Raw genomic sequence first — 14,347 nt, forward strand, 5'->3', positions numbered from 1 at the left:
CTGTAAAGTGTGATCTCTGTGTGTGTGGCACTTCAGATGCTTTCTTCTATCGCCGTTCCAATAGGAGTATTTTTTTACAGTATTGATTACACCATTTTTGTAAGGCAGCAAATAAGAAGAAACTGCAGTATAACTATTCGGTTTTGGTCTCATGTTGGTAGTGTCATAGTATTTTGTCAGTAGAATAATAATGATGACTTACTAAGCAGAAACATCTAGGTGACAAGACATAATGCTATTCAACAAACAGGAATAGAATCCTGTTCACTACAGAATCCTTTTCCCTTTCTAACCTTGAGGTAACAGCATCACTCGGAGTATCCGTGTAAGTTTTGATAGATATTAGCTGCTACAGAAGAAAAAAAGGGTAATCTAACAAACTTCATAAAAGATGAACATTTAAAATATTCAGGTAATCAAGTCGATATTTTGTTCAACTCTAATTTTCCCTTAATTCAGTATGAAAGCTAAGAGCTATTTTTTTTTATTCTGCAGCAATCTCGTAGCCACTGTTTTTTGCACCAACATAGAGTTAAACTGCTTGAAGGATTCCAATGAAGTGGTTTTAAGGAATTTTTCAAATCCTCAGAAACAAGAACTTCAAGAAGGAAATCTGACTGCAGAACTGAACAAATACATAAGATAATGTTGCAGAGATTAATAACTAGAATATTTAGGTATAATAAATTAATTATATTGTTATTAGTTGGGTTGACTGTCACATACGTGCTACTGCACTACAGTTTATTAAAACAGAAATGATTGACACTGAACATAAGGGAGTTGTGTTTGGATTATCTGCAAAATTTCCAATCAAAAAATCAGATGCTATTTTCAACAATAATTCCATATTATTTGCAGTAATTACTTACCAGTCATTCTAGAGATGATACCAGCTGCATATTTTATCTATTTCTTTCAGAACTACTGTTTCAGAAAATGCACTATTTCCAAACTTTCAGTTGCATAATTGGGAAGTTACGGTAATGGCACAAACTGAATAGTGGAAGAAGAGCTCTTAAGGAAGTCCGATGAGGAATGATATTGAGTATGAACTGATATTCCTCCCTCTGAATCCCTGTGGAAACATCACACCAGCATGATGCACCTCTATTTTGGATAAATGTAGACACTAACCTTTTGGGTACTTGATCCCAATGCAATTTTTTATAGTACGGGAGTTGGTTGCTGTGCCATTGCCTTTTTTAACATGGGTATTATGTTTATAGTGCTTTAGGCTTAATCCCTGTTCAGCTGAAACGTACTGGAAGACTCTGATGAAATGCAACATATTGGATTGGGTCACAAATGAAGAAAAATGTAAACTCAAACAAAGTTCACAACTGATTTAGAAGGAAACCTTACATTCTACAAGACATGCCATCCCGGAGTTTTTGTACTTTGCTAAAGGCCATGGAAGTCACTGGTTATTAACTGAAATACAGAGCAGAATACAACTTACTGATAATTATGTATAGTTCACATTGATTTTGACAATGTGAAATACTACTGGCTTTTCCGAAAGGGCTGTCAAGAAAAATATAATAAGCTGAAAACTGGAAAACTTCTGTCACTTACTCCTTTATTGGACTTTCAAACGATTCACAACTAGAAAACCATCTAATTCTCCTTCTAAAAAATAAACTGTGTCTTTCATAAAAGTCTTCTACATATCCAATTTTTTATCTGTATTTGGCTGGGAATTTTCATGAAAATATGTTTGAATGCTACACAAACATAATGGATTCCCCTTTAAACATCTTTATGAGGTGATTAAACTGTGCTATTCACATTTCTCAAATGGGACACCGAGGTATATGGAGATGAAGTGAATTTACTACGGGAACATATATAAATTAGGAAAGGCAATGTAGATCTTGTTCAAAGATTTCTTAGTCACAGAGTCATATTTTCTCATTGAACAGAGACCAGCAATGAAAGACAGACTGCCTTATTCTGAATTGTGAGGAAAAAAAGGATTTACTGTTCTCTTTTTTGTCTTCTTGCCTGCAGTGGAAATGGGCTAATCAACCCTGACTCAATGCAGTGCACTTTAAAAGCTGATATTACATTGCCCTTTGTGTTAAAGGAGGAGCTCTCAAAGCGAGAGGCCATTTGCTCGAGTGCTCTGCTTTGTTTCATGTTTCACCATGGGTACCAGTGGGTTCAGGGCTACCTGCTCAGCTGAAAAGCTGGAGCTGTACATTACTTTCTAAGAGAGGTAAACGGCCTATGGAAACATGAAGGGCATCACGTACCAATGTCCATACTGTCTAAGAGATACAAAATGTCATATCATAAATCACGAGTGACTCTGCTGCAAATAACTCCATTTCCTCCTACAAAACATTGCATTTATCATTTTTTAACTACTGCTATACTGACTAAACATTTCAAATTACTGTAGGCAAATTAACTTTGATATCTTAATATTAGTGAGTTGCTTTTTTAACTCTTTATTGGAAAATTTAGCATATTAGACTCATCAATTAATTACTACTTCACAGCCAAATACTTCAGAAATGTTCCAGAACAGCAGATAGGTATAATATCACCAGGACAAGTGAAGATGCAAGATACGCTGTTTGATTAAGCTTGCAGGGACAGGAGGTGGACTCGATGATCCTTGTAGGTCCCTTCCAACTCAGGACATTCTATAATTCTATGACTCTATGATTAAGCATAAACCCTCTCTGTCCTGCTCGCAAGTACGACAAAGAAAAATGCCAGTACAGCAAATAATTTAACAACATCAATCTCAGTATAGCTTTTGCCCTTCAGTGTTGCATCAGATTGAAATTCATGTACCAAGAAAGCTAAACAGATCAATAATATTTAAAGAACAAACACTCAGAGTCAAAATTCTGTCTTTAGCTATACACGGCTACTATTGATTATAGAAGAAAATAAGCACTTGCTTCCAAAGACTGAAATAATCTGAATTGTGTTTTTTTACTGTAAATACAATTTATAGTTTGTTCATGAATTGACCATGGAAAGCCTAAGGAAACACAAGTTATGAATGGAGCAGAAATGAGATCTATGATGATGATTAAAGCCCTGGTTCCGTAGCATAAGATGGAAGTTTTAACTACTTTGTATGAAGTTTCAACATTTATTTAAAGCAATCACCAGAAAGTAATAAAAGTAATGCTGATATAGGATTCCAATCTGCAGCGATTAGGCTTTCATAAACTTCTAATATGTATTAAAATTGCAAAATAAAGGGAGAATATATGTCTCTTAGAAAACCACTGCTTCTCAGGAAATGCTATCACTTAATTAAATACTACATTATCATATTTGAATCTGTGAGGACAAGGAGAATAAAGGTAATAAAGTCAGCCTTAATTGCATTGAGTCTTAGCTGCTGAATACTCAGCTTTGCATCTTCAATGGAATTTTCATGACAGGTTACTTTCATATTTTAAAAATAAAAGAAAAAATTCCCCATGAAAGAAACATTTGGACTTAATTCTCAGCTTTTTGTCTCACCATAAGGCTATAAAGTCAGCATAAAACATTATCAAACAGACACGGTAGCATTTTATAAGCAATTAGTGGAAAGAAGAACAAAACAGGAAGAATCCGGCAGCAAGATAAATGTGAGGCTGCACTTTAACAATTACCCGTGTTGTATCTGGAGCTGCCTCTAAAGCAGAAGCAAAGGCAAAACCACAGAGCTGTTCTCTAATTGTTACCCACCAAATTAAGGCTTATTAAAAGATAATGTGGAAACAAGCAGTTTTAATGGATTTATCCTATTCTCCTGGGGGTGGTGGAACCAGTATCAAATTTTTAGTTTAGAACTAATGTACTTGCTGGTGAGAGGAAATTTACCTGTGTATCCATAGGAGAAAAAAGACACCAGTGAATCTCCATGTGGGGAAAAGACCCAGAAGTAAAAGACAGATGCTGAGAGAAGACCAATTGTTTGCTGTATAGGGAAATTTTTTTACGAAGCATTTTAGCATGAAGTTTAAGATTTGGCAGGATCAAAAATAGCATAATCTGCAGTATTGTGTCCAGTTGTGGAATCCTAAACATAAGAAGGAGATGGAGCTGTTGGAACAGGTCCAGAGGAGGCTACAAAGATGACCCGAGGGCTGGAGCACCTCCCATACGAGGACAGGCTGAGAGAGTTGGGGTTGTTCAGCCTGGAGAAGAGAAGGCTCCGAGGAGACCTCAGAGCGACCTTCCAGTACCTGAAGGGGCTACAGGAAAGCTGGAGAGGGACTGTTCACAAAGGCCTGAGGGGGTGGGACGAGGGGGAATGGGGATAAACTGGAGAGGGGCAGATTTAGGCTGGACATAAGGAGGAATTTCTTCACGATAAATGTGCTGAGGCCCTGGCCCAGGTTGCCCAGGGAAGCTGTGGCTGCCCCATCCCTGGAGGTGTTCCAGGCCAGGTTGGATGGGCCTTGGGCAGCCTGAGCCAGTGGGAGGTGTCCCTGCCCATGGCAGGGGGTGGAACTGGATGGGCTTTAAGGTCCCTTCCAACCCAAACTGTTCTATGATTCTATGTAGGTGGCTTGTTATTTTAAATTTTCTTTTACCCAATTTTTTAATTCTAGTTGATAATGAAAAATGTTTTAAGAAATTTGTTTTTCATTATTTTTTCTAAAAGGAAAGAAATTCAAAATATAAGTAGATTCACAGGGAGATTAGCTCACAGAATTCAGGAAAAGATGCAGCAGCTACGTTTCACTCCTATTGTGTGAACATAATGCAGCTCCACTCTGACAGAGACACGGAGAATAAACCCTTCAAGAGACAGGACACAGAAATTCAAGCCCTAGCTGCTCGACTCTATGACTGCACTGGAAGAATATCCTGTAGAAAGAAAAAGATGAATATTTCCTCCAAGCAGCAGATGCAGAACTGCACTAAACAATCACAGAATCACAGAATCACCAGGTTGGAAAGGACCCATTGGATCATCGAGTCCAACCATTCCTAACACTCCCTTAAACCATGTCCCTCAGCACTTCATCCACCCGTTCCTTAAACACCTCCAGGGAAGGCGACTCGACCACCTCCCTGGGCAGCTGTTCCAGTGCCCGATGACTCTTTCTGTGAAGAATTTTTTTCTGATATCCAACCTGAACCTCCCCTGACGGAGCTTCAGGCCATTCCCCCTTGTCCTGTCCTCTGTCACTTGGGAGAAGAGCCCAGCTCTCTCCTCTCCACAACCTCCTTTCAGGTAGTTGTAGAGAGCAATAAGGTCTCCCCTCGGCCTCCTCTTCTCCAGGCTAAACAACCCCAGCTCTCTCAGCCGCTCCTCATAAGACTTGTGACTTTCAGTGACTTTCTGTGGGGAAAATAAAATTATTTCACACAGAACACATAGCTCTAGATTTTGTAAAAATTTGAGTTGTAATGAAGTTGTATGAGCTTAGTGCTGAAGAACAATAATCAAGGGCAGGGAGAAAGAAAAGGGAAATTATTCTTCTGGGTTGAGATACCGAACAAACTACAGGGGAAGTCTTGACTGCCCCTTTGTATAAGACAGAGCTTTCTTCCTGATCCTACAGGTGACATATAGCCCCTTCAGCTGAACTTACTTGTCCCTTACCTGTGTACTTAGTGGTTTGTGGAAAGGAAAAGACCAAGTGAGCTAGAAATAATCCATAATTTTTAATCAATGTAGGGTTCATTTGAAGCATTATTTATGGTCTAATAACCTACCTAGCATTGTAGTACTAGTGTATATTGACTCGCAAATTTGTCTTGCTTACAATTAGGCAATGTTCAGGAGAAGTTTAAAGACAAATGTTTTACAACCGGTGACTGCCTGATAACTATTAACAATCTTTCAGAACAAGATTAATATTCATTGGCTAAAAGAAGATCAAATAAGGCCAGAGCTTTCATTATTAAATATAAGAGGCAATATATGCTGCTATTATTGACAACTTGAAGACTAAATAATGAAGTCAGGCACTCCCTGAAGTACTACAGTTTTTTTCCTAGTAACATATGGCACATGAACACAGCTACAATCAGAAATAAAGAAGCTTTAACTTATTAAGGTTACTGTCGACTTGTACTGCAGTATAAACACTCAGTAGTACTTATGGTTCTGATTACAGTTCAGTATGTAAAACCAAAGAAAATGGGGTAGGGTATGACTAAATGATACAGGGGGCATGACCCCAACTGCAAAGTCATGCCACACTAGAGATCTCCGAGATACTTTCAAGTAAGATGACACATCGATACAGCACACCATGATGGCACGAATAATTATTAACTTAGCTCCTGGGAACAGTTCCATCTACTCTATCTGTCTTAATTAGCGTATCTAATTAACTCCAACAAAATAGTGTCATTTGCTAAGGCTACAGTGCTTTTTAGACAAGCCTGGGGACTTGTGTGTTGCATGTGATCGGTACTCAGCTGGATTCTCATAGTTGTAAAGTTCAGCTTACCAGTACATACAGTGTGTAGCTGCTGTTATTAACATCATTGTCTGTTAGGTTGACCAAAGAACATTTCTGAGTCCCCTCTTCCTCCAATCATGTCATATTCATTCTTACTGATTATTTGCCAAAGGAATTAACCCCAACTGTAATCTCCTTGCCTTTGCTGTTACAGTCTCTCTGAATCCCCCATGAGACTACATAAGACTATATTCCTCATATCTCTCTAAAAACAAAGATGGAATATATTTGCTGAAATGTGTGAACGCAGAATGAGAGCCACTAGAACAAAAAGTTCTCATATCTTGATACCCAAATGAAAGCCTATATTCTGGATGCTGCCCTGTTCTCCCTTCCATAACCTCAACACCACCTCCCCAGTCCGCTCCGTAGCCTTCCTCTAAGACTATACTCTGTGTCAAGGGGAAGTTTGTAAAGTTGGAGTAAAAATAGACTTGAAATCTGCGACCAAATGCCATGGTCATTAGCCCTTTTTTTTTTCACGCTGTCTCTGTGCTCAGCATCAACTCACAGACCTGCCTCTCCTCTTTCAAACCACTTCATGGGTGTCTCTCGTGAAAGAGGAATCTGTCGAGCAAACAGGAAGATGATACCTGCTTATACATTGAGGACAGCAGCAAATCTACATTAAATGCATAAAATGGTGCAATGATTTTCTCCTTCTTCTGTTTTTAGGAGGTCTGACACTTCAGAACGTTAGCTCTGCAGGACTGAGATTGTCTGTTTCTGTATTTACACAGCAGCTAATTCATTTCTGGCCTGATCGTGGTCTTGACTTCTGGCCATGACCAGAATTAGATTATCATAATAACAGCAATTAGAATGCTCTAACAGACTGGATAGCTTTGATCTGACCTATTCAAAAGTTGGAGAAAGGAAAGATTTGAAGAAGACATTTCTCAGGACCTAGAATTAAAGATACTTTAAAGATACATTGTAATTACTTGTCTAATTTCGGCTCATGACTCTTTCATCATCTTTAAACCTTCACATCTACATACTTGTAAAAGAAAACATATCTTACCATAAGAAGTCAGTAACAAATCACTTGCACTGCTGGTGAAATTCTTTCTCTGTTCTCATTTGTTTGTACCATAAATACAGAATAATTTGAGGGCCATACAGTACAAAAATATTAACATCCTATAAGCTCAGATATGCATATGTAAATTAAGTGTCAAACAACAATTTATAATCAATCGCACAAATTACTGTTGCCTAATGAATAATCTACAAAGAAGAAGGAAAAAAAATGGTCAAATCTAATGAAGTCAGTTCCCGAAGAGAAGAACACGTGATATATTCTCCATTCAAAATCTATACATGAAAATAATCCCAAGTTTCTCAGATCAGAAAAAAATTAGGACTGGTGTGGAATTACTTCTATAAGGTTTGCATAAAACTTCTAATACTATGCAAAGGATAAATATTATTATGACTTTAAAATGGAAGAACATCTAGAATGAAATGATAAGCTCAGTACCAGATTACAGTACAATATTGTTTGCGAGGCATGTCAGCTTGGTACAGCGCAGCCCTGATCTCAGCGGCTTTGCAGGCTCGACCTGTGCAGTTGGGGATGTCCTTCCCTCTCTCACCCAAAGAGCGGTCACCCCGACAGCTGCCTCGACCCTGTCACACGCAAACACGCTGCCTTGGTGTTCACAGGGATGTGCAGCTGCTGTTCTCTTCTCTGGCAAAAGGCCAATGCTATGGAAGCTGCTGTTCCCTCTGCCTTCTCTGTGTCACAACAACAGTCTTCTAGCCAGACTGTTCTGAGGAAGAATCAAGGGAGAAGACAAGTTAGAGGGGTGTAATGACTCCTGATGCCTGGACCACGGGGTCTATTGGCTACTGTCGCAAAGGAGGCCACCAGCACTGCTGAAGAGCAGCAATTCTCCCCAGAAGCAGCTGCAGCTCCACCAATCCCCTGAGCAGATACGAGGGGCATTCAACTCGACCGTGAGATGACGTAGCCCGAACAGCCATTCTGATCTGCTCTTGGGGAAAAGAAGAGTGTAAACTGGATGTTCCAGTGCTGGTCTTTTGTTAGAGAATGGAGTTGTGACATACTCACTTCCTGAATTTAAGCTGATGGGAGTGGCTGGATATGTTTGGGAAATCTTGGATAAGCTAATTTAATCTTTTTTATCACATCAGCAATCCTTTTGCAAATGATGTTGGACTATTTCGTTGCTTGCTGATTGGATGTAGAAAGAAATCAACTTTACAACACAAAAGACGCTGCTTCAGGAGATTAATAGAGAATTGAATCAGGCAAAGATTGCAATCACAGCCCTGGACACTACATACGAACAGATGGGAGCCTACGTTAATAACCTGAAAGGCGAGACAGGCATAGGAGAATGCAATGCATTTTAATGAACCTTTAAAACCACAAGGATTGAGTGTGACTGTATTTAAGGTCCTGCTCCTAATCCTGTAGAATTTGAAGAAAAAAATTTTACTGCCATTAACAACTAAAGATTCAAACTCAGTTTGCAAAACATCCATGAAAAGAAATAATAATTGCAAACCCAATAAAGCTGCAGAGAAACAGACTAACAATCTACATTTTGTGAGTAGATTTACTGAGGTTCCTGTTTAGGAATGAAACCACAGAAGGTGAAAATATGCGTATTTATGATAATTTATAATTAATTTCCATTTCCTTTAATTATTATTTATAAACACAAAATGTTTCACTACTCATTCTGGGAGTGACTTAGAATTTCCAATGACAAAAAAATGCATTACTCTCCTCAGAGAGACAGTATCCACAGCAACACAGCGACAAGGTTTGGAATAGACTTAGAAAGTCAAGTGGCTCCTAATAAGGCCTCTATCTCTCTCTCTCTCCAGAATTAGGATATTAAATTAAATCTTTTTTTAAGTCCTGATTCAGCCCAACCTTCAACGTTTCATATATTGTATGATTAACTCTTCCTCAAGAGCTTCCTATTCTGTTCTTTACCACCAAGAAATAAACCATTACTTGATCTGCAGCTGCCTTTTGAGTGATCAGCAGGCTCTACTTAGCAAATAGAGTGAATTATCATTAGTGAATTATCTTGTTGCAGAAGATAACAGAATGTTAATTGTTCAATGGCTAAAACACTACAAGCACTGGGGTGCTCAGGGATGTCCCTGTGCAGAGTATAACTATACATTCAAAGTTACGAAAGATGACAATATAATAGCTGTTAGAAATTCTTATTAATCTGTGCCAGCAATCTGTAAGTGCAATCACAATGTTGAGTTGCTGAACATGTTGTGATCACTGTTCCTGCTGCACAGCCTCCCCAGATAAAAGGTTGTTCTCAATGTAACCAGGAACGTGTTGCAAGCCAAAATAGTTGCTCTCATTTGGTCCTCACGCTTCTCAGCTGTTGGTAGCTTTTTGAGTTCATTGATCTCTCTTAAAAGATAATCTCCTGCCCGACTATTGAACACCACCTTCAAACCTTAGTTTAAACACCTCTTCTCCTACCCACATCTTAGATTTCATTTCTTATGTCTTCCACTATCATTCTACATATTATAATCACCGCTCTTGTAATTCCTACTTCCTTTCTTCCTATCTTTTTCTTCTGCCGTGCTTAATGTGCAAATTCCACACTCAAATAATATAATAAACAAAACGAAATAACACAAGAGCAGATGAGCAAAATAATTCCTCCATTAATACCCCTCCTAGTTAGTAATCATTTCTGTCTTTTCCTTTATCATCATAACAACCTACAGTATCAAGGTACACCACACTGATATTATTGCATTAGACATTCTGGAGCAAATAATATAGAAATTAATCTTCAAATGTTCCTTTTTTTTAATCCTTTATATCTGTTGAATTGCATTGTTGTTTATATCCAACCTCAGTTATTTTCAGCACTGGCAGATTTGGTCTATAGTTCGCAGCAAGCCTGACTGAAGACAGAGTGAGTTTTGCTTATCTAAAAAATCACAATTAGCTATTTCTGTTACAGTGGAAGTAAACAAATGCAAGTGCTATAAATCCTTTTTCTGAATAAGATTTTTTTTATAAAAGGATGAGAATCTTTTTTTTTTAAAAAAAACCCCAAACAGTTCTCTATGTTATAATTCCTTTCACATAGTGTTAGAGTTGACCATGAGATTATAAACTATACTGACTGTTTTACAATTGTTTTCTGACATTTAAAAAAACTTTTAACTTTTTTTTCTTTCCGGAGAGAAACTCTGTAAAGATTGTATACACACAAGACCAGCATTAGTTGGAGATTATCTGCTACAGAGAAAAAACCTATATTTCGCCTATGGTTAACCATAGTTCTATCTTAAAGAATAAGAGGAAATTGCATTTGAATCCACTGGAACTATAAGAAATACAAATTGCCTTTTGCACACAAAGAGGTTTAATCATCTCTGTGTTTTTTCCCATGTTTTGTATAGCAAGTCAGCAATTTTCAGCTAGTAAGAAAATACGGAAAGCCTACAAGGCTCTCTAGCAAGTATTTGTTGTTCTTGAACACTGATGATTTTGTTAGACTTGGGTAATAAGAAGTAGCAGTTCAACCTACACGTCTTTTGTCTCCTTCTTCCACAGATAACTTCACAAAGCTGCAGTGCAATGATATTTTTCTTACTTTACAATGCTTCTTTTTCACTAACTTATGAAACACCTTAAACAAGTGTGTCAGAAAACTCTCACCACCCACAGAAATCTGACTCCAGGTGTGACTTGCAGTGACAATCAGTCTTGGCAAGCTTTCTAGCATAATTAATAGTTTGATCTAATTACCTTCCAAAGCATATTTCATGTCCTGGGCAAACAGAGTCCACATGATTTCAGCACTGATTTTTCCCATGTTCAGCTCCTGAGGGAACCTGCAATCAATCAATCACATTACATCAGTCCACTTGCTGCTCAAAGTTATGCTGACAGCTGTACAGCAGAAAGGCAAATATTTCCACAAAATAATTCCCCTAATACACACTGTATTTTGTGCTTTGTACAATTATACGAACCATCCAATCTTCAAATTAAAACTTCTGCTAGTCTAACATCAGGGGCCTACGTAATTAGTTGAATATTGTGCCAACTCCCTCACAAGACATTTTAAAGCAAGATAAATCTATCTGTCTTTCTGATAACTTCTCAACTTGAGATAAATCCAATGTCTTATGAAAAACCTGAAACAGTTGGCTGAGATGTTTAGCAGCTACAGGTTTTCCATAATTTCACACTGGAAAATAGTGAAGCTATGTGGATTTATACCAGCTGAATCCAATTCACCATTTGAAGAATTTAAACTTGAAGGATGGGTAAAACAGTAAAGAATATAAAAGGTATAAAAATGCACACTTGTATACCTGATCCAGTGGGAGGTGTCCCTGCCCATGGCACGGGGGGTGGAACTGGATGATCTTTAAGGTCCCTTCCAACCCAAACTATTCTATGATTCTATGAATCTAAGATTAAAAATTTTAGGTTTAGTCTTATGCTTCAGATCATCTTTGAAAAAATGGTTTTTTTAGGTTTTTTTTTTTGCTGCTATGAAGTAAGCATTTCCAGGCTGCTTCTTATTCTATGTAAAAGAAAAGCCTTAACCTTTCAGTTACAATCTACCCTGTCAGCTACTAGCAAAAGCTGACACTTCGATGATTGACACAGTATATTTCAAATCACATTTTAAATGAGAGCTATTTGTCTGTTCTCTTTTTTTTTAAAAAAAAAATAAAAATCTGTCCTTACTGCAGGAGTGGGACAGACGTTAATACGAGGAGTTCTCAGGGCACAGAAGCCAAACAAAGCAGGTCATGCAGCTAAAGAGTGGGAAGCCCCACAGATTGACCATAAATACATTAAATCCTCAAAGAAAATGTTCCAGAGGAAACACACAGAGCTGCATGGCTTTTGTGTTGTGTTCATTACACCATTTTCCACCAGCAGAGAATTTGATTCAAAGTATTTTGACCTTTTTTTGAAGTGCTAATCAAATTCAGAAAATATTCTCTATGAATTTTCGACAAAATGTAAGAATTTTTAAAGTTCTTATCACCAATGAAATAAGGAGGATGATGCGCAACTTTGAATTGGTACCAATATGATTTAAGTACTGTATTCTTTCCAGGGACATGTTTGACCCTGATGATACCTGCAGACAAAAAGTACTTAAACAGCTCATTATCTCTATTCCTTTAATATGAAGCTATTGCTAGCTCAGATCACTGATATGCCTTCTTTATGCTAATGACTGCTCAGTTAAAGAACTCTATTAATTCTGTGAACACAGAATTAATTGTTGTTCAAAAGCTCAATTGTATTCTAACTGTCTTAATTTCTTTATCTGCAGCCTAGTTTAGTACTGTCAACACCAGACTTGAACTCTGACAAGGTTGCTCTGAGGAAATATTTGAAAGCTGATTTAATATTTGCACTGTGTTTTGGCCATACCGAATGTCTGGGTCTAATAAAAATGTATTTGTTTGATTAGCGATATATATATATATACATTTTAACTTGTGAGAACACGCGCACACACAAACTGCAGTTTTTTCTCTACTTTGCTTAGATTACTGCAGTTTTACGCTGTATCCTTGATTCATCCCACCTGACTTCAGTTAGGTACCTAAAATCCATTCCCAGAGATATCAACCGCTGTGTCCCTGAGAAATATAAACTTAATGCACAGTCATCAACCGGACATACCAATGAAATCCTTTCATTCAATGCTTAGGGTACGGATACTTTTAATTTTATCATGACATGGCTACAGTTTTGTATAGAGCCCTGCAGGATTGACTGCCATCCCGATTCTTTTTATCCAACACAGCAACCACTTAGCAGGAGATTACCATGACGTAAATGATCATTCATACTGTGTTTAAGAATAAAACTTCTATTTTACACATGTAATTAATTTACTTCCTGGCAACTATGATACCAGTAGGTGTATTACTGAGAATCATATAACAAATTTTTTTTTCTTTTGTCCCAAGTAGGTTACTAACACATTATGGATAATTATTCCAACCAACTTTTTTTAGCCAGTGCAACTGATTCAACATGCTAATGAGCTAATACCTAACACACCTCTAGATCTCAATGTGTTGTGATACCAGCCATTAATGGGGATAAACTGGATAGGGGCAGAGTTAGACTGGACATAAGGAGGAATTTGTTCACCATGAAGGTGGTGAGGCCCTGGCCCAGGCTGCCCAGGGAAGCTGTGGCTGCCCCATCCCTGGAGGTGTTCCAGGCCAGGTTGGATGGGCCTTGGGCAGCCTGAGCCAGTGGGAGGTGTCCCTGCCCATCACAGAGGGGTTGGAACTGGATGATCTTTAACATCCCTTCCAACCCAAACTGTTCTATGATTCTATGATTTTATGAATCAGAAGGCAATGAAATAGCTTCCAACTTCTGGTTATCACAAGGAGGTTTCTTTGGTAATTATACCGGGGGTCCATATAAAGCACGGTACCTTTCATCAGCGGACAAGCACGTCTGCACACACAGAGCACCTGAAACAGTATCTCCCCTATTTTAGCTGAAAGAAACAGATTTGTCCTTGCTCCACTTCAGATCATTCCGTTCAATGCCACGGGCACCTCTATTAACTCTTTAGCCACAATACAAATACAAGTTTCAACTTGAACTCTTGTGTAGGTCATGCCAGTTAGACCACACCCAGATTTGTCAGAAACTTTCTGTAATACAAATCCAAAGAGCTAAAACTTTTCCCCAGGCCCTCAACATGCTCCATTCCAACTCCCGTGAAATTTCTCCAGCCTTAATACGTGAAGCATGTGCCTTTGCAATCCTCCAGTGTGTTTCATTTTGAAAACGCAGCACTCTGTCTCCTCCTTCTGCCTTTATTGCTGGGCTCTCTCTTCAATTCTGAGAAGTCACCTTCCACCTCTGG

General features: G+C 38.2%; 1 protein-coding gene across 7 annotated transcripts in view; it reads right to left on the reverse strand.

Moving 5' to 3' along the window:
- Nucleotides 1-14,347, reverse strand: part of UNC13C (unc-13 homolog C) — a 222,028-nt gene that overhangs the window by 46,523 nt on the left and 161,158 nt on the right. For all 7 annotated transcript variants that reach the window (XM_054077487.1, XM_054077486.1, XM_054077488.1 and 4 more), the window contains one exon: nt 11,224-11,309. In XM_054077487.1, the coding sequence (XP_053933462.1) occupies nt 11,224-11,309 (86 nt within the window). The remainder of the gene's footprint in view (nt 1-11,223; nt 11,310-14,347) is intronic.

The sequence above is a fragment of the Cuculus canorus genome, chromosome 12 (genome assembly GCF_017976375.1).
Source record: "Cuculus canorus isolate bCucCan1 chromosome 12, bCucCan1.pri, whole genome shotgun sequence".
NCBI lineage: Eukaryota > Metazoa > Chordata > Aves > Cuculiformes > Cuculidae > Cuculus > Cuculus canorus.